The 21,119-nt window shown below is 51.1% G+C and overlaps 1 protein-coding gene across 1 annotated transcript in view; it reads left to right on the top strand.

Moving 5' to 3' along the window:
- Nucleotides 1–21,119, top strand: part of LZTFL1 (leucine zipper transcription factor like 1) — a 392,396-nt gene that overhangs the window by 34,907 nt on the left and 336,370 nt on the right. Inside the window, exon 2 of the mRNA XM_078688161.1 lies at nt 10,519–10,643. Coding sequence (XP_078544287.1) covers nt 10,519–10,643 — 125 coding nt within the window. The remainder of the gene's footprint in view (nt 1–10,518; nt 10,644–21,119) is intronic.

Here is a 21,119-nt window from a genome sequence, read left to right on the forward strand (position 1 = left end):
TATTTCCCGCCGCACAAAGTCGGACTCAAGGGTGATCTCGTACACGGCTTTTGATAGGCACCCTAAACTGTGCGTTGCCTGAAGATTTATGGGTTTATGACGGACGAACATCACCCCCATGGAGCGAACCAGTTACTGATATCTCTTAGGAAACCCTTCAAGGTTGTCTCTTCTCCCACCATAGCAAGATGGATCTGATGGGTCATTCGGGAAGCAAGCATTGACATTTCGCACTTCGGTGCTCACTCGGTCAGAGGAGCAATGGCCTCCAAGGCCTTTTTTCTTGGGGCACGCTTCGGAGAAATTATCAATGCCGCAGAATGGTCATCAGACTCCATGTTTAAAAAGTTCTATTTCAAACCAGTCGTGGACATGACTTCCTGGTGGTGAACAAACTTTGAACAACCATAATCTTCGCCTCCGGTCCTGCCACAGAATGAAAGATTTCCTAGTAGACATAAAGGAAAGTTTCAATTCTATTAAGGATATGGAGGCGAGTATTATTCCCGCCCAGAGTTTCCTTAGGATTCAGTCATCACCACCCTCTGCTATAGATCAGCACTCTGTATGGTAAAAGTATGAGTCAGTGTTTATTTTCTCAGAAAGTGTTGTGTTTAATCAGACAGTAGTTTGCACTTTAACTTGGCATGTGATTGTTTCTTAATATTCTAATCTTCCTTCTGTATTATGTTCCTTCTGTAAGCTTTGGTGTTAAGTTCGGGATTCATCTCTGTATCCTTTGACTTCTTGTAGGATCCAAGCCTGCTATAACGGACTAGTTGAATTCGACGAAGGCTGAATGGTCACAGTCAATGTACCCAGCAGCACCTGGCCTTTCAGGACGTGTGCAGCTGCCTATTGGTTGACCGCTGTAATTGACCTTACCCGGTGTTCCATGGGAAAGAGAATTTTTTCTGTTAAAGTTGAATAGTGCTGGTGATGGGAAATAAAGAAACTGGAGCATAATCCTCGCCTCCGTGTCCTTAATAGAATTGAAACTTTCCTTCTTGTCTACTAGAAATGTTTTCATTTAAATTGACAATTCCATTTTCAAGAACTGGAACTGTGGTGCCTGAATTATAATTATGTATAAGGTACTATAGAGAGATTACCCATTGCTAAAGTGCTTATTCTCACTCCCCTAAACATGGTTTGATTGGCATATACCTATTTGGTATATTTAATTTATTTATCACTCACTTGTAGAGTGCTATTCTGTGAGAAATAGGGTCTCTTGTTGGCAGTGGTTTGCTCCCTGTCAAAGTAGGGACCCTCTCTGTAGTCAGGGTAAGGGAGTCACGCAGCCGAGATTACCCCTGCTCACCCCCTTGGTAGCTTGGCACAAGCAGTCAGACTTATCTCAGAGGCAATGTGTAAAGAATATATATATATATATATATATATATATATATATATTTTCTCTTTCGCTCTCTCGCTTTTTTAAGTTTTAATTTAGAAACGGCTAATATTTATCTGAATCAAACGACCAAAACGACAAAAGTCCAACATACACAAGTCAAAATATCACTTTTAAAAGGTTAAGCAGGTTTAGTCCTTAGAAATCAATGGATGCGCTTGTTTAGGACAAAGTGCCTTAGATGCATCAAAATTCAAAGGCAAGGCGCAGGGGAGGTGAAGTTTTGAAAATTCAGGTGATTCATCGGTTCCGTACTGCAACAGGTGAGGTGAGGCGTTGGTTCCTTACTGCTAGGCAGGGAGGCGATGCATTGATCACTTACTGTTGCAAGGGAGGTGATGCGTGGTTTGAGGGCACGATGTGTCGGTTCCTGACTGTTGTGTAGTGTCGATGAATAAATCGGCGCACAGGAACGATGCCTCAAAAATCCAGTCTCGATGAAGCAAGCACTGCTTTGGAGTCAGAGCGGTGTGTCATGGATTTCTGTGATGTGGTGCTCCAAACTCATGCAGTGCAGGTTCTCTTGACACTTGGCAACGGAAAGCTAGGACCTGCTTTGTAAGCCACGGTTGGTGCGTTAAGTGGGGACCACGCACCGATGCTGGCAACGGCAATGGGTCAAGTTTTGCAGCGATGTATCGGTTCTGAATGACACTGGGAGGCAATGCATGGATTTTCTCCTTGAAATCACCAGAATTTACTTCCAAGGGCCCAGGAACTGGATTTGGCACACCTTGGCAAGTCAGGACTCCTAGCAGAAGAGCCCCGGTTCTGGAAAGTGAAGTCTTTGAAGGTCCTGAGACTTCTTAACAGGAGGCAAGCACACTCAAGCCCTTAGCCCTTGGAGAACATTGAAAGTAGGATACAGAAAGCAAAGTCCAGTCCTTCCACTCCCAGGACAGAAGCAGCAAGCAGCAGGCCAACATAGCAAAGTAAACAGCAAAGTGTCAGTCCCTCCTGACAGCTTAACCAGGTCTTCTTCCTGGTAGAATGTCCTCAGTCCAGAAGTGTCCTAAAGATATGGGGTCACAGGTCAAGTACTTGTACCCATTTTAGTCTTTGAAGTAGGCAAACTTCAAAGGACCGTCTTTGTAGTGCACACGACCCTGCCTTTCCCTGTCCTGGCTTTAGACTTACTGCAGGGTGTGGGAGACAGCTTTGCGTGAGGACAGGCACAGCCCTATTCAGATGTCGGTGTCAACTCATCCTACCTCTCTAGCGCAGGAAGACCCTTCAGCCTGGAGATGGGCCATTGGGATATGCAGGGCACACCTCAGCTCCCTTTATGAGACTGTCTAACTAACCCAGACATGTATTCAGCAGACAGGCTGAGGCACAGAATGGCTAAAGTAAGAAAATAACAACTTTGTAAAAGTGGCATTATTAGATCTGCAATTTAAAAACCAACTTTACTAAAAGATGCATTTTTAAATTGTGAGTTCAGAGACCACAAACTCCCATTTTCTATCAGCTCCAGCTTGGAAGATACTCTTGTAAGGGGTTACAAGGCAGCTCCAATGCTAACCTATGGGAGAAATAGGCCTTGCAGTAGTGAAAAACTAAATTGGCAGTATTTCACTACCAACAAATGTAAAATACAGCAGTGCATGTCTTACCTTTTAAGTACACTGCACCCTGCCCATTGCTACCTTAGAGGTGCCGTGCTTGTAATAAAAGTGAAGTTTTGGGCCTGGCAAGTGGGTTCACTTGCTAGGTCAAAATGGCAATTTAAAACTGCACACACAGACAGTGCAGTGGCAGGCCTGAGACATGTTTGTAGGGCTATGTGGGTGGTACAATCGGTGCTGCAGGCCCCTAGTGGCCCTGGGCCGATCAGTGCACTATACTAGGACTTACTAGTAAATCCAATATGCCAATCATGTAGAAGCCTATTTCCATTACCTTTTAGGGAGAGAGCATATGCACTTTACCATGGGTTAGCAGTAGTAAAGAGCGGAGAGTGATAAAGCCAACAAAAAGTAGGTCCGAAAAATAGGAGAAAGAAGGCAAAAAGTTGGGAAATAACCCTGAAAAAAGGGCGAGGTCCAACATATACCATATATCCAGTGCCTGAAAATTAAATGCTACCAGTAGGCCAGCAGCACGTATTATCACCCACTTAAATAGCACCTTAAACATGCCCCAGGCCTGCCATTACAGTCGGAATGCCATCCTTAATTGCCATAGTGACGTGGCATTTAAAGCCATTTTCCAAGCCTTAAACTCCCCTTTCATTACATATGTCACCCCTAAAGTAGGCCCTAGGTAACCCATAGGGCAGGGTGCTGTTGGACATATGCTTTTAAGTTTTACATATCCTGGTAGTGAAAAACTCCTAAATTTGTCTCTTATTACCGTGAGGCCAACCCATCCATTAGGATCACATTGTGGATTCCTTATTGCATTTAATAAGGTGTAATTTCTAATCGGGAGCAGAAACATGTCATGTCGGATTTTTCATTATAATTTTGAAAATGCCACTTTTAGAAAGTTGACATTTGGCTGCAGTCTGTGCCTGCAGCCTGTCTTGGGTCACATGACTGGATATAGCGGACAGTAAAACTTTGTGAGTTCCATCCACAGGTATTAGTTGTGCCTCAATGGGCCATCTGCTGGCAGAATGGGGGGCAGAGCTGAGCACACCCCACTTACACCTGACCAGCTGTCCTCTGCCTTCACACAAAGGGCCTAACAACCCTGTATTGTCACTGCAGCCAACTTGAAGCCAGGGCAGAGGAGTCCGGAAATTCCATGCACTTCAAAAACCTTTCCAGAATCTTCTCCCACCTTCCAGAAAAATGCCACCAGGGTATAAAAATAGGACCTTCAGACCTGTTCTTCAGTTTACTATTGGACATGTGAAAGGATTCTCAGAGGGATGCCTGCTGCTGTAACCTGCTGTGCACTCTGCCAGACTACTGCTGTACCTAGAAGGACTACTTTGCTGCCTGGAGTCTGCCTTGAAGCCTCAGGCCAGCTCTGCTGTTGAACCCTGAATCACAACCTGTACCCAGATGTGATTTCAAGGGCTAGTTTGGCAGTCTCCTGTTCAAAGCTACAGGGACATAAAAGGCTCTCACCATCTTGAACTCACACCTAGACCGAGCCTTAGTGAGTCCTGAACCACAAAAAGGTGACCCTCCAGCCCTGTACCCTTGGCAGTGATGCTAAAGGTGCCGAGATTTCCAAAAACTCAAACTGAGGACTTGGACACATTTTGGCCTAAAAGTGCTCTGAGAACCAGGAGATGACTGGAACCAACCTGCTCACCTTTCCTTCCGAGGTTTGACCTTGTAGCTTCTCCGGCTATGTTCTTCTCCGCAGCAGCAAATCCATTTCAGCTGTCCTTCAACAAAGGGGTATCTGACCTCATGGATCTGTCTTCGTCTACCTCTGCCTTGTCCCGCTGGTGGTTTTCGACTTCAATTTCGATGACTAAGTCCGAACGTTGAAATCTTACAGTGGCTTCGACCCAAGGCCATCTCACAACGAAGCTCCCTCCGCTGACTTTTTCTGCAGCCTTGTCCCAATGAACTCAGAACATTTTCTGCAAGAATTTTTCCGAGTCTGGATGTAAGCACTGACCAGGCCCAATCCGCGTCTTTTATCCAAACCACGCTCCATCTTGGTTGGCCTTACATTTTGACTTTGATCCAGACTCCCACTCCAGGAATGTGAACACATGGTATATTTTGTGCATCTAACTAGTAGGAGTACTTGAGTGAAAAGCCTTTTGGCAAAGGGTTATCCTTGCGTGCAACATTGATAGCTGTCATGATATCATTGTCTATTCTCGTGCTGGAATGAGTTATTGAATCCACTGCAGCAGTTTGCACTGTTGCTTTTGTGACTTCATCAGCCAGTGAATTCCCTGCAACGTGTTCGCCAACACAATGATGACTGAATGTAGCAGTCACCTATTCCCCAAGCATGTTGTGCCTTATGGTACACCCTTTCAAATCCCTGTATCCATTCTGTCTTCAGTCGTGTAAATATTCATTATAAGACTGGACACAGTAGAACGCACACACTGAGTGTGTGGAATCCAGGATCCATATTTTCCAGTACCAGTATCTGAGCCCTGTGTTAGGCCAACGGGGCAGTGCCGCCTCCAAGTGACTGGTTGTAGTTTTTCTCAGGATGGAATTCTCCATCCTGCGTGCACCCCTTTACGATAGCCCATGCTGCTGAATATTGAAGCTTTATCCGTGGTTGATGGTTTAAACTTTAAAGCACTAGTTTTAAAAAAATAAAAAATAAAATCCATAACTTCAATTCTACTGATTGGATTTTTGTCGTTTTGGTGTCAAATAATTTATTAAAATGTACTCCATTTCTCTAAATTGGTTTGGGATTTTTCTTTGTTCGGTTTTCAATTTTTCCTGTCTGTGTGCGGCATAAATACTTTTTTTTTTAATGAACTTTATTGAGTAACCTTGGCATCGTGACAATGTGAAAAAACATCACAAAAAGGTCTTTTACATCTTGATCCACTTTTTGATGCATGTAGAAACAGTACAGTGTATGAAACCAGTAAAGAGTGGTACACATAATATGTGCGGCATAAATTCTTTACACATTGCCTCTAAGTTAAGCCTGACTGCTTTTTGTGCCAAGCTACCCAGGGTTAAGCACAGGTTAATTTAGTGGCATTTTGTAGTTCAACCCGCAAGGAATTGTGGCTGTTGCTTGACTAGGTCTCACACCTCAGTCAACCAACTACTCAATTTCTCCCATATGACTATAAATGAAACCTTCACAGTCCCTCCGATCTTTCAGTGGTTAAAATGTTTGCACAATTTAAGCTGACTATAGGTTAAACATAAATCTCCTCTTCTTGGTGTCTTTGACTGCTTTAGGCATATGGTCTTCTTTCTAAATGCCAATCTGTGATTAGGATTCTTGGTGCCAACTAGAATTGTCTTCCAAACTTATTGGAAAATACATAATAGAAAAACTTAAAGAGTATTGTTTTAAGTAAAGATGAACGAACGTGAAATTGCAAAATATTGTCTAAAACATGTGGAGCATTCCAGGGGTTAGATTTAATCTAAAATCAAGTGCGTATTGTGAACCAAAACGCATAGGCAAGAGATGAAAAATAACTAGTCGGAGAGGGAAAGTTGATCATTTCTTTTGCTTCACAGCCTGTTCAAGAAGAAAGATTGTTTATGGTCTTTGGAGAGGCTTATTCTGGAACTGCTCAAGATGTAACTGTGATCTATTTAGAAAGCTGTTCCTATACCATTTTCTCTGGCGGTGGACTTACTACCTAGTAATACATTAAGAACAGCCCCTTTTGAGGAATATGAGAACAAGAAAAATCACTTCTATCACCCAACACAGCTATCTGTGTTAGCACTGTATTATTAACATTACTTTTCTATAAACGTGTGCTGCTAGAAAACGAGTTAGATATGTGATTTGGAATGGAAAGGGTAAATGTGCAAAAAGCAAAGTAGCTTTACGAAAAATAATAAGTATACAGGGGTAAATTCAAATCAAATCTTTAACAGAGCATCAAGTGCTTCGGAGTTGTAATTGTATCATATACACTACAGACAACATTGAAAACTAAGCACCTTCTGTAAAACAAATGTAATTGTCTGGAGTAATGTTCATTCACTAAGGGTAGTAGAAAGTATGCATTAACTGGCTGTTAAATTAGCAGTCCGAAAGATGGCAAACAGGTCCTCAATTACAGATGGTAGTAAAAAATAATGTTGGTGTATGACTAGTGGCTACAGCACCTGCTGACTGGTTCCTGACTGACAGTTATCTAGTCATTGTGCTGTTCTAGTCCTTTTCATGTAGCCAAGTACAAAGCATGCTATGGTAAAGGAAGGTCCAGTATTGGAATATGTCACTTCCCATTGAGGTTTACTAGACTGCTCTAGCATTCTGTTAGAATGTGTCTCTGGATGGTCACCCTGTTAGGGAATTCTGGGCCAGATGTATCAAGGGTATTCCCGATTGCGAACAGGGAAAACCCTTTTGGGATGTACCATCCCAAAAGGCCATTGCAAAATAAGGAATCGCAAAATTTGCGGTTCCCTATTTTACGAATGCATTTAAGGAATCGCAAAATGTGATTCCTTAATTGCAATTTTGCAAGCCTCCAGAATTTGCGATCTGGCCTTAAGAAATCGCAAATTACCACCAACTTCAAGTTGGTGGTAATTTGCGATTTGCGTGAAAAATTCACTTTTTTGAATTTTCTAAGTGCCATGTGGAGCACATGGGTATGTATGTGCGCCACATGTGCACACATGCATATTTCAGGGGTGCAACAGGGTGTCTGTCTGTCTTTTTGGCACCCTTACACCCTTGAAATTGCAAATGTCTTCCCATTCACTCCTTTGGGTCTCTAGGCCCATAGGAATCGCAAATCGCAAATTGCGATTCGCAATTAAGGAATATGTAGGAATCTCATTTATTACTGTGCAACCTATATACATTGCATTTGCAAGTCCTTAACAGCGAATTGGTAAAAATCTCTATTAAGGACTCGCAAACTACAATGATGATGATACATCTGCCCGTATGTCTCTATTGCTAAGACAAGCATGACATCCCTGAGTGAAATATAAATACTCCCAGAAGGAAAGCGCTGACTAAGCCACAACAAAGTACATCCAATTTAGAATTTTAAAATTTCATTATTTCTGCTCATGCTCAGTTTACGCACCGAGCTTTGATGGAGTAAAGTTGGAAGCCTTTGATTTCTCAATGTAAAAAATGCCTCTTTGGGTTGGGTCTGTTATTTTTACTCTGAGGTATAAACAACTTTTTAGGTCTCGCCTGGCGTTAGCAGCGCGCATGCGCTGCTTTCGCCTTGCAAGGGCTTCGATATGATTCGATACGATTCCAGAAGCTCGCTTTCTGCTCTGCCCGTGTTTTGCATTGGTGCACATCATTTTGCATCACCAATTATTCAAAACCGGGTGTTATGATTGTCCAGGAGGGTTTTTAGTCCCTCCTGGTTACCACCCTGTCCGCTTATGGCCCCGCCCACCGGGATTGCATCTTTTATCGGTGGCGGGAGACAGTGTCTCCTAATTAGCCGCTACATACTTTTTTTGTTCTCATTCGGCTTTGGCAAAGGCAGCCGGGGGTTTATTTTTGCATCGCACTTTCACTTAAAGTGAAAGCGCAATGCAATTATAAACAAGCGGCTGCCTTTGCGCAATGCCGAGAGCTTGTTTTTTTTTTTAATTGCTGCCTCTTCTAGTTCATGTCGGGGGAAAAAGACCGGCCCGCCTTTGTCCCAGGAGCGTCCCTGCCACGGAAAGCTTAAAGAGCTTTTTAACACGTTTTTGCGACGTGGCCCCTCCTCACCACCACTGAGGGTGAACAGGAAGTGCAGGAATGCTGGGGGGATACAGCATGCTCCTCCCCTTTAATGTATAGAGGTCTTTGCTGGAGATTGTGTCAACCAGTGAAAGTGCACCCGTTACAGAAGTAGTGATCCGAATCTACCACTGATCCAGCTTCAGGGACAGATATTTGTACTTTTACACTGTTTGGTATAGCGCCACACACTGCGACTTCTGAGTACTTGACTAAACACCATGGTTTATGCTGAAAAATCACAATCAATCTGAGGACTGACCCATGTGACAGCTGTGCCTCAGTCACACTCTTATTCTGAGGCATAATCATGCGAAACCAAGTGGAATATCTCTGTTTTCACAAGTCCATTAAGCACAAGGTAGCTCAATGGGTTCAGGCCGAATATGTGGTTTTAGACATACCACTTATAGAGGCTCCCGAGCTCATTCAGAGCCCTCCGTACCATCTCCAGTCACCTGCATAAACTTCTTAATCATGCACGCCCCTGTATTCTCTGCATGTGCCTGGAATACATGTCTCAACATAGGTGCTATTTCCTGCTGTTCTTTCCTCCTAACACCTACATATCGACGTATGTTTCAGTTTCGATTTGATGTCAAGGCGGTTACTTTTACCACCCTTTGGCTTATCCTTTCAAATATCTTCTAGGCATTAATGATGACTTAGAAAATGACACCTCTCGGTGTCCGTGGCTGTACTTAAGGTATTTGAAAATTCGGATCACGTTGCAAGTCCAGTACGATACAAATGGGCCGAACAAAGTTGATTTACATTGAGTGCACTGGCCTTTTTGCACTAATATGTGCTGTGATGAACAGAAATATGACGTCATGCTCCGGTACTTGGTCTAAATGTTAGTGCTAAACTCTGCTGGTACGAGGGCAATCTATTTAAGCAAAACTACATTACTGACTGTGAGCCAGCAGACCGTAGCTGCAGATTCTGGAATCTCAATTTGACTGCATTGTCTGATTGTGGACCAGTTATCCCATTTGCTTATGACTACATTTGTTTATCTGCAAACATAAAACTTGCTTCAGAATGAACTAAATGTCAGCTTCAGTTTATAGATAAACTAGACCTTTCTTTCGTATTACAGTCTACCTAAGCACTTTATTATCATCTCACAGTATTAAGCAGCTCATTAAATCATCGTGGGCATCGAACAGGCGTCTCCCCTTAGCAGGAAATATAACTTGCAACCTACAAGTTGCAATTGAATCTCTACAGAAGGCATAAAAACGTGGTAAATTTCGCATTTGCGAGATTTTGAGTTACTGGCATAAATGGCAATGCCTTTTATTTATATATTTAAAAAACCTGCAGTCATAAAATGCATTGTCATTTACAATGCCAATAGGTCAAAGTTTTGAAAATGCAAGACCTATTGCATTGCAAATGCTTGTTTTTTAACGTAAGGCTGTCTCTTGAAAGCCAATGCTGTTGTTCTGATATGTATTTGTAAGAAGTGGTGTTGCAGCATAGATTGTCATTTCTTATGTAGTGTTTGTCTTTTATAGTAATAGACCTAAGAGAAAGTAGTGATCAACCTCCTTTGTGTTAGTTTTCTTTCGTTTTCAGAAAATGATCTTTGGTCAATGTGCTGCTCAAGCCCAGTTGTTTCTTTATAATGGTGGATTGCTTCCTGTATTATATGTGTATGTGTGGGAGGGAGGGTAGACTTTTTTCCCTTAGTAATCACATATTTTGCCTTTTTTAATCATTTTCCTTTCTTCTGCTTCCTGTAGGCTGAATTTGGTCTGAATGAGCACCACCAGAATGAGGTCATCAACTACATGCGCTTTGCACGCTCGAAAAGAGCTTTGCGGCTAAAAACTGTGAACTCCTGCTTCCAGGACTTGAAGGATAGCAGGTACAGTGCTCACTTTCTCTCCTAGGAGCTACATAGAGCTGATGACGTTCACACCCCACCCCTATTTTGTGAATAGATGTTCATTATGCCCCCTGTTTAAAGTGTCAGTGATTGTTGTTTAAGTCCTTAATTTTCAACCTTTCTAGTGTATTTTCAAATCTAGATATGTGTATTATGGACACGATAAAATAACTTTATTGACAATATCTTCAAAGTTGTTCTTAATCAAAATGAATGTTAAGTTGCTGTGTGCTAAATTGAATAATGCAGTTTTTTATATGGAACATGACCCTAAACTTTGTTTCAAATCTATTTTTCAAACGTTTCTAAACTGCAATTTTTGACTCCTTTGCTGTGTCGAGTCTCTTTATGTATGCTTGGTGCTTTAAAGGCTAGTGAATTACTGCATATTTGGAACATTGCTTTCATAGGTATAACCATTTTCTTTCTTGATAGTTAACTTTAAAGAATGCCCGAAACTGGTAAACACTCTATTGATATCGTGATGTGAGTTGCCACTTGATAGATGAACATGTGCAGCTACTTTCAGATAAAAGCCCCAGCCTTGGCGGAAAATGCTAATATATCACTAGTGTGTTCAAATAATGAAGGAAATTAAACGTTTGCAGAGATCGTTATTTCAAAAAATTCGAGGTAAAAATAACAATGTATTCAAAGTATTTTAAAGAAGAAATTATTTTGTAAAACATAATAAAATTATCAATGTATTTTTTTTTGGTTTAAAACTCTTTTATTAATTTGAAAACAAAGAGAAAAGAGCATCAGTCAGGCAAAAGTACAGTGTATACAGCGGTGGTCAACATCAGGGGTGGGCAGAAAACTCCGCTCTGCCACCCCTACTCCCCAGCCCTGACCCTGCTTCTGAAATCAGCCAGGCCGGGGAGAGCCTCCTTGGGCCCCAGTGGACCCCCGTCCCCAGACCCTCGGTTGGCTTGCAGGGCGGGGGGCTCCCGCACCTCAGGGCCCACCGGACGCAGCACGAGCCCTGGGCCCGGTCCCAGCTTCCGAACCCTAGCCAGGCCGGGGAGAGCCTCCCCGGGCCCCGGCGGACTCTCGTCACCAGTGCCCGGACCCTCGGCTGGCTACCAGGATGCGGGGGCTCTCGCAGCCTGGGACCTTGGAACGCAGCACGGGACTTTGGAACGCAGCACGAGCCCCAGGCCCGGTCCCAGCTTCCGAACCCTTGCCAGGCCGGGGAGAGCATCCTGGAGACCCGGTGGACCACCGTCCCCAGCACCCGGACCCTTTGATGGCTTGCAGGATGGAGGGGCTCACGCACCCCGGAACCCGCCGGACGAAGCTCAAGCCCCGGGCCTGGTCCAAGCTTCCGAACCCTAGCCAGGCCAGGGAGAGCTTCCCGGTACCCGGTGGACCCCTGTCCCCAGCGCCCGGACCCTCTGATGGCTTGCAGGACAGGGGTCTCTCACACCCCGGGGCCTGCCGGATGGAGCTGAAGCCCCGGGCCCAGCTTCCGAACCCTAGCCAGGCCGGGGAGAGCCTCCCTAAGCCCCGATGAATGCCCGGACCCTATCTCGCTTGCAGGAAAGGGGAGGCTCCAGCAACCCCATGGCCGGACGGAGATCAAGCCCCGGGCCCGGTCCCTGCTTCCGAACCCTAGCCAGGTTAGGGAGAGGCCCCCCTCGGCCCCGATGAACGCCGGTACCCTCAGCAGGCTTGCAGGACGGTGAGGCTCCAGCACCCCATGGCCTGCGGGACAGGGCTCAAGCCCCGGGCCTGGTCCCTGCTTCCAACACCCAGCCAGGCCGGCGGTAAGCCTCCCCTGCCCTGGTGGACCCAGGTCCCCGGGATACCGGACCCCTTGGCTTGTTTTCCGGCACGGGGAGGCTCCGGCATCCCCCATGGCCTGCCGGACAGCGCTCAAGCCCCGGGCCCGGTCTTTGCTTCTGAACCCTTTCCAGGCCGGGGAGAGCCTGCCTTGGCCCCGATGAACTCCCGGTCCCTCGACTGGCTTGCAGGACGGAGCTCAAGCCCCTGGCCTTGGCCCAGCTTCTGAACCATAACCAGGCCGAGGAGAGCCTCCCAGGGGCCACGCTGGACCCCCTGTCCCCAGCACCCGGACCCTCGGCCAGAACCAAGGAGGCTTAAGCCCAGGCCACATCCTCTCCCTGACGGCCTGCCCGGGGAGCCCATTTTTCTTGACTATTAAGCCCCAACATAGTGGGGGCTTACAGACCTTTGGGGAAGGACAAAAGTTGGAGTTAGCCCGGCCACCAGCCCACAGGACCATCTGGTCACCCGGGCCGCAGGGCCATCTGGTCGCCCGGTCCGCAGGGCTATCTGGTCGCGCAGCCAGGCGACCAGATGACACGGGACGACCCAGTGCCGGATGTCCTGGGAGGGTGCCGTACCCAGTCGCCTTTGCAGTCCAGCGAGGGTGGCAGCCGCTCGGGATGCTCCTTCCCCGTGGCTACCGCTGCTCGCCTCTCTGCTTGCCTTGCCCGGGAGCAGCGGGAAGGGGAGGCCCGGCTGGCCCAGGCCATCTGGTCACCCTGCCGACCTACAAGGGATGGTGGCCCCCATCCCCGCAGGGACAGGAGGGGGAGGCCCCCATGCCGGAGGGCATGTGTGGAGGCAGCCTCCCTCAGGCCGCGTTACCCCCTCCGCGTCCCTCCCGCCGGCCCGGTGGCAGAGGGACCCACCCCTGGGTGTGGTGGAGGAGGGCGTCCGCGGGTGCTCATGCACGGAGAGACAAAGCTTGGCTCAGAGGATGACTTTCAATACATCGCAGTGAGGTAGCTGCTCTGCTACTTACGAAACCCTGACCCAGAATCAGGTTGTCTATGAATGATTTAGCACCGGGTGCCCCACAAACATGCGGTGCACTAAGGGCGATGGAGGCGGCCCCCTTCCGTCCGCTCTCCAGTCCCCAAGCGAGCGGCTCTGACCACCGGCCCCCAGAGAGAGGCCGGCTATCCCAGGCCAACCGAGGCTCCACGACACTGCGGGTATCATTACGGTTTAGGGTGGATTCTGACTTAGAGGCTGTTGGAAATGGGGGTTGCCCAAATCTCCAAGGGGGTAGCATGGCATCAAGCGGGCAGGCCAAACTTCGAGGACATGTGAAGCATTCACGCAGTACCCCCAGACGACACACCAATCACACTACAAAAGAGTCACGACACCACCTTTGGTTGGAAAAAGAATACATTTAGTGATATCTCCAACCTGCAAGGTAAAAAGGAAAAATACACTGGTATTCACAACAAGGCGCCAACTGGCGCCAGAGCCAAGTACATCATGGGGAATTATTTACATGGGACAAAAAGGGTTGAGTCCAAAGTCCATGCTGAAAGGGAAAAAAGGTTAGTTAAATAAACATTAGCCCTGGAGCCAATCTGGCGGGGCCAACTCAGGCTCTCATCCTACAGGGAAGGCTGTAATTACAAAAGTTCTACATTAGCATAGTTAATCATCATGCACATTAACACCAACCCAACCCCTGTTAGGGAAGAACAACAACAGAGCATTACAGCACATACTAATCAGGAGCACCTGTAAGAAATCAGTACGGCAGGCTCATTAACAAGGGGCATGGACAGGGGCCTGGAATAACTCATCAGGCCAGCATAGGGGCACACCTGCAATAAAAGGGCACCACAACATACAATCCACCTTCAAGGGTAAAACATCAGTATACCTTGGCTGCGGTAATGCCAATAATGACCGTAGGCTCAGGTCACAACATTTCCAGTGAAAATCCCCTCTACACCACTACAAAAGAGGCAATACCGTGGGGAATTATAACCTTGGCATCACACAGTTAAGTAGGATTTCTAGGGGGAGGCCTAGGTATCCACAAGAGGTCTCAACAGGAGCACCTGGGGCATATGTCTCCTTAGCTCACAGGGGGGGAATGATTCTCTCCACCCCAATAGTATTCAATGAGGGCAATCCCGTGTTTATCTGGTGGGGCAGGCCTTAATCAAGGGGCAGACAACCCCTCAACCCAGAATGCACATCTCATTAGGGCCCAGGCAATATCACATTACGCCATCTTAACTAGGTTTTTATTCTACAGGAACTACCCCATCTGGAATTGGGTTTGTTTGCTTTGCCATTTCTCACTATCACGCTCGCTGCCATGATAGAACCTTGTTTGGCCTGTCTCTATATGCTTCTCTACGCAGAGTCTAGCACTACAGAGGCAGTTACCGGCGGGACCACTGGGAGGTAAAGGCCACTACAACCGAGAATAGGTTCCTTAAGAGAGTCATAGTTACTCATGCCGTTTACCTGCGCTTCATTGAATTTCTTCACTTTGACATTCAGCGCACTGGGCAGAAATCGCATCGCGTCAACACCCGCCTTAGGCCTTAGCGATGCTTTGTTTTAATTAAACAGTCGGATTCCCCTGGTCCGCATCAGTTCTAAGTCAGCTGCTAGGCGCCAGCCGAGGCAGAACGCCAGCCCCGCGCCGGGGAGAGGCAACCACCGCAGCTGGGGCAATCCACAGGAAGGTCCCGGCTCGTGTCCAGAGTCGCCGCCGCCCTAGAGAGAGGCGCCTCGTCCAGCTGCATGGGTGCGCGCCCTGCCCCGCTTCGTGCCCCAGCCCGACCGACCCAGCCCTTAGAGCCAATCCTTATCCAAAGTTACGGATCTGACTTGCCGACTTCCCTTACCTACATTGTTCCAACATGCCAGAGGCTGTTCACCTTGGAGACCTGCTGCGGATATGGGTATGGCCTGGCGCGAGATTTACACCATCTCCCCCGGATTTTCAAGGACCAGCGAGAGCTCACCGGACGCCGCTGGCACCGCGACGTTTTCCAAGGCTCGGTCCCCTCTCTCGAGGCGAACCCATTCCAGGGTGCTCTGCCCTTCACAAAGAAAAGAGAACTCTCCCCGGGGCTCCCGCCGGCTTCTTCGGGATCGTTTGCGTTACCGCACTAGACGCCGCGAGGGCGCCAGTCTCTGGAAAGAGTCCTGTATTGTTATTTTTCGTCACTACCTCCCTGAGTCGGGAGTGGGTAATTTTGCGCGCCTGCTGCCTTCCTTGGATGTGGTAGCTGTTTCTCAGGCTCTCTCTCCAGAATTGAACCCTGATTCCCCGTTACCCGTGGTCACCATGGTAGGCACAGAAAGTACCATCGAAAGTTGATAGGGCAGACATCCCAATGTATTGTCGCTGTTACTGGGATGTGCGATCGGCCCGAGGTTATCTAGAGCCCGTATTGGTCTTGGTCTGATAAATGCATGCATCCCGGGAGGTCAGCGCTCGTCGGCATGTATTAGCTCTAGAATTACCACAGTTATCCAAGTAACAGAGGGAGAGATCAAAGGAACCATAACTGATTTAATGAGCCATTCGCAGTTTCATTGTACCGGCTGTGTGTACTTACAAGTGCATGGCTTAATCTTTGAGACAAGCATATGCTACTGGCAAGATCAACCAAGTAGCCGCACCTGATGACGGGGTGGGAGCCGCGTGCCCATCTCCCCGACCGGCAACCTTCGCGCACCCCTCCATCTCTCAGGAGCCTGCCAGGGGAAGGAGTCCACCCGCCTGGGTGTGTTGGCCCGCTGGAGGGGTATGGAGCGGTACGTTCGCATGGGCACCGGCAGGCCCAGCCGTCTCCCTCGGGAGGGAGAGGCGGGCTGAGGCGCAGCCTGAGCAAGACGCATGGGTGCTGGAGCCTGGCGGCGGCGGCACCCCTCGGAACGGTTGTTCCGAGCTGCTGTGGAAATGTGTTGGGCAGAGAGGGGTGACGGTGTGGTGCGCGGGGCCTACTGACCTGCTGGGCAGCAGCATCCAAGGGCCTGGCGCCACCCCACCCCTCCTGCTCGGGTCAGACCACTGGGGTGCAGGAGCTGCCATGGCCACTCGGCCTTTGCTCTGCTGGGTTTAAAGGGCCTCCCGCCAGGCGGCAGGCCCTCGAGTCGGAGGGTCCATGTGGGGTGGAAGCTCTTTGCTTGAAACAACAGCCGAGGCTGGCCAAGCAGTCCATCCCTAAACGGACCGAGAGTGACCAATCGATCAGAGTATAGCCGGGGCATCCCCTGGCAGGCCGCCCTTCGCAGGGGGGTATGCTGGCTTAGCATTCCCTCCTGCCTGCTCCCGGGGCAAGCAGACTCGTAGAAAAAGGACCATCGGGAAGGGGCTCAGAGGCATGTGTGTACCCGGGCCCGGGTGCTGCCTTCCCCCGTCTCGGCATCGCCGGACCTCACGGAGGTCTCCCTGAGCAAACTCAGAGAAAAAAGGACCATCGGGAAGGGGCTGAGAGGCAGGTGCGTACCCAGGCCCCCGTGGGGCCCGGGCGGGCCCGGGTGCTGCTTTCCCCCGTCTCGGCCTCGCCGGAACTCACGGAGAAAACTCGAGGAAAAAGGGCCATTGGCAAGGGACTGAGAGGCAGAACCGTACCTGGACCCCTGGGGGCCCCAGCGGGCAGGCCCGGGTGCCGCCTTCCCCGGTCTCGGCATCGCTGACTGAAGAAAAAAACTCTGAGAAAAAGGACCATCGGGAAGGGTCTGAGAAATGCTGGTGCGTACCTGGGCCCCTTGGGGCCCCTTGGGGCCCCGGTGGGCGGGCCCGGGTTCTGCCATACCCTGATTCAGAATCGCTGGACCTCACGGAGGTCTGACTGACCCTCTCCCTAGTAATCTGGAGGAAAATTACCCCCCTTTCTTGTAATCCGTGCACACGAGGTGACAGAGGGGACACAAGGCGCAAAAGTACCCGACCTCCTGGAGCTCTAGCTGGGATCGGGGAGGCAAATGGCACCTCATCTGGACTTCCAAGGAAGTCCGGCCATCTGGTCGCCCCATAGGAAAGCATTGGGTGTGACCAGATGGCAGAGGGGATCGGTGCGACCAGATGACCGAGGGGGATCTATGCGACCAGATGGCCGAGGCGACCAGATGGCCGTGGGGAAAGGTGCGACCAGATGGCCGAGGGGAAAGGTGCGACCAGATGGCCGAGGGGAAAGGTGCGACCAGATGGCCGGGACCGAAAGGACTCCCAGCTGCCCACCCCGAGCCTTCGCGGTTGGGCTCCCGCCTGCCCACGCAGGGCAGCGATCGGGGGCTCGGGGAACCTGGCTGGGCCTCAGGCACGTGGAGGACCACTAGAGTTCTCGGGGCCGGATGCCCGGGGGAGGACTGCCGGGGACCCATGGAGCCCGTCCGGGCACTTTGCTACGCCCTTGGCCTGGAGGAGGGAGCCCCGGACGCCTGGGGGAGGACTGCCCGGGACCCATGGAGCCCGTCCGGGCACTTTGCTACGCCCTTGGCCTGGAGGAGGGAGCCCCGGACGCCCGGGGGAGGACTGCCTGAGACCCATGGAGCCCGTCCAGGGCACTTTGCCATGCCGTTGGCCTGGAGGAGGGAGCCCAGGACGCCCGGGGGAGGACGCCCGGTACCCATGGAGCCATCCTGGGCACTTTGCCACACCGTTGGCCTGGAGGAGGGAGCCCCGGACACCCGGGGGAAGACTTCCCGGTACCCATGGAACCCGTCCCGGGCACTTTGCCACTGTGTTGGCCTGGAGGAGGGAGCCCCAGACGCCAGGGAACCATGGAGCCGGTCCTGGGCACTTTGCCACACCGTTGGCCTGGAGGAGGGAGCCCCGGACGCCCGGGAGAGGACTGCCCGGGACCCATGGAGCCAGTCCCAGGCACTTTGCCACGCCATTGGCCTGGAGGAGGGAGCCTCGGACGCCCGGGGGAGGACTGCCCGGGACCCATGGAGTCCGTCCAGGGCACTTTGCTACACCATTGGCCTGGAGGAGGGAGCTCCGGACGCCCGGGGGTGGACTGCCCGGGACCCATGGAGCCTGTCCCGGGCACTTTGCCACGCCGTTGGCCTGGCGGAGGGAGCCCCGGACGCCCGGGGATGGACTGCCCGGGACCCATGGAGCCTGTCCCAGGAACTTTGCCACGCTGTGGGCCGGAGCCCCCTGGACGGAGGAGAGGTGTTATCTCAGCATAGCCCATCTGGTCACCGGCAGAGAACCACCAGCCCGGGAGGGGTGTCCCGGCATATCCTGCCCCTAGAAAATCCGGAGGAAGACTACCCCTTTTTCCGAGTGACGGAGGGGACCCAGGGCCTGGAGGTGCCCGACCTCCTGGGGCCCTCGCTGGGATCGGGGAGGCGAATGGCCTCTCATCGGGACTTCCAGGGAAGCCCGGCCATCTGGTCGGCCCGTTGGAAAGCATTGCGTACAACCAGATGGCCGAGGGGGAAGGTGCTACCAGATGGCCGGGACCGAAATAGCGACAATCTGCCTGCCCCGAGCCTTCATGGGAGGGCTCCCGCCTGCCCTTGCAGGGCTCTGGGGCTGCAGGGCTCTGGGGCTGCAGGGCTCCAGGGCTCCGGGGCTGCAGGGCTCCGGGGCTGCAGGGCTCCGGGGCTGCAGGGCTCCGGGGCTGCAGGGCTCCGGGGCTGCAGGGCTCCGGGGCTGCAGGGCTCCGGGGCTCCGGGGCTGCAGGGCTCCGGGGCTGCAGGGCTCCGGGGCTGCAGGGCTCTGGGGCTGCAGGGCTCTGGGGCTGCAGGGCTCTGGGGCTGCAGGGCTCAGGGGCTGCAGGGCTCCAGGGCTGCAGGTCTCCGGGGGGGCTCTGAAACCCCACGCAGGGCCTCAGGCACGGGGAGGACCACTGGAGCTCTCGGGGCCCCGCTGCCCGGTACCCATGGAACCCATCCCGGGCACTTTGCCACGTCGTGGGCCGGAGCCCCCCTGGTCGGAGGAGAGGTGTTGTCCCAGCATAGCTCATCTGGTCACCGGCAGAGAACCGCCAGCCCGGGAGGGGTTTCCCGGCATACCCTGCGCCTAGTAATCCGGAGGATGGCTACCCCTCTTTCTGGGAACCCGCGCACGCCGAGTGACGGAGGGGACCAGGGCGCGGAGGCGCCAGACCTCCTGGAACCCTCGCTGGGATCAGGGAGGGGAATGGCCCCTCATCAGGACTTTCAGGGAAGCCCGGCCATCTCGTCGCCCCATTGGAAAGCATTGCGTGCGACCAGATGGCCAAGGGGAAAGGTGCGACCAGATAGCCGGGACCGAAAGGACTCCCAGCTGCCCACCCCGAGCCTTCGCAGGAGGGCTCCCGCCTGCCCATGCAGGACTCGGGGCTGCAGGGCTCGGGGGCTGTGGGGCTCCGGGGCTGCAGGGCTCAGGGGGGCTCCGAAACCCCACGCTGGGCCTCAGGAATGGGGAGGCCCGCAAGTGCTCCTGCGGTCCAGCTGGCCGGGGGCGGACTGCCCGGGACCCTTGGAGCCTTACAGGTCTCTGGGGCTCTGCACCAGGGACCCTTGTCCGGGGCAGATGGACTCTTGGCAGGCCGCAGGACGGGGGCTCCAAACCCAGGCCCCGGAGCCGGTCCCTGCTTTCCCACCCAGCCAGGCCGGGGAGATCGGCGAGCCTGCCCAGGCACAAGGGCCCCTTGTCCCCGGCATACGGACCCTCAGGACGTGCCCTCGGTTTCCACACATTTTTTCCGAAATTCTGCATAGTGTGCGTAGTGGCGCTACGCAAACTGCGCCCAGCCCTAGTCCACATTGTTAAAGTATGTAATATGCAGCACGCCACTTGGCGCCTACAATACAAGGAAAGCGATAAGGGGGACGGTGGCAGCTTCCTCCCGACTCCGTTTGGCGCCATATTTGAGCTTAGCTGCTCTTCATTGTTTTACTCGTTAAAAACGGCTCTCTGAGCATTTTTCTTACTTTTCATGCTAATAGTTGCATTTTAAAATTCATTTTTAAACTACCTGAATAATACTGGTTTGAATTTATTAGAAGCACGCTGTCAATAATATCCACTTACTTACACGCATTGAGGGACCTGCATTTTCCATCAGCTTGACCTGTGCCTGCCCATCCGACCCTCCAACCAATCACGGGTGCGGGTGGCGGGGCAGAGCAAGGCACAGTCAGGGAGGCGAGCGGTTAGCGCTCTAGCTTTCCCCTACTCGAGGGATATAAAGCAACTCGTCGGCCTCAACGCGCAGTGTTGACGCCTATTCCCGCGCCTAAGACGAGCCAAAGACTAGCCCGTCTGCGCCCGTCCGCGACAGGACGGGACTAGGGGCAGGGGGCTATGGAGGATTGCATCTCTCGCCAGGAGAAGCCTACCAGTAGCAGTCTAATATACACCAGGCAGGCATTACTGGACATCGATAGGTATGCACCTATTTCTGATAGATACATCTGCCGTGTGGATTCCTCACCTTGTGAATATCCCCCTTGCGTCAGCAACATTCGGAAATTCTTTTGTAGCTTCGCGCCGACGTGGATCCGGACGTCACAGAGGCACGACATCGCGCGCGACTCCGCTGACGTCACCGACGCCTACAATAGGCCCACGCCGGCGTGATGACATCAGTTCCCTTTTTTCCGCGTCGTCGACGCTAACGGTTTTCAGGGATCGTGTAGTAGCTTACAGTAACTTTGTTACTATTTTCATATTATTGTGTCTATCTTCATTCTCTTTGGGATGTCGTC

The sequence above is a fragment of the Lissotriton helveticus genome, chromosome 4_1 (assembly GCF_964261635.1).
Source record: "Lissotriton helveticus chromosome 4_1, aLisHel1.1, whole genome shotgun sequence".
NCBI classification, from domain to species: domain Eukaryota; kingdom Metazoa; phylum Chordata; class Amphibia; order Caudata; family Salamandridae; genus Lissotriton; species Lissotriton helveticus.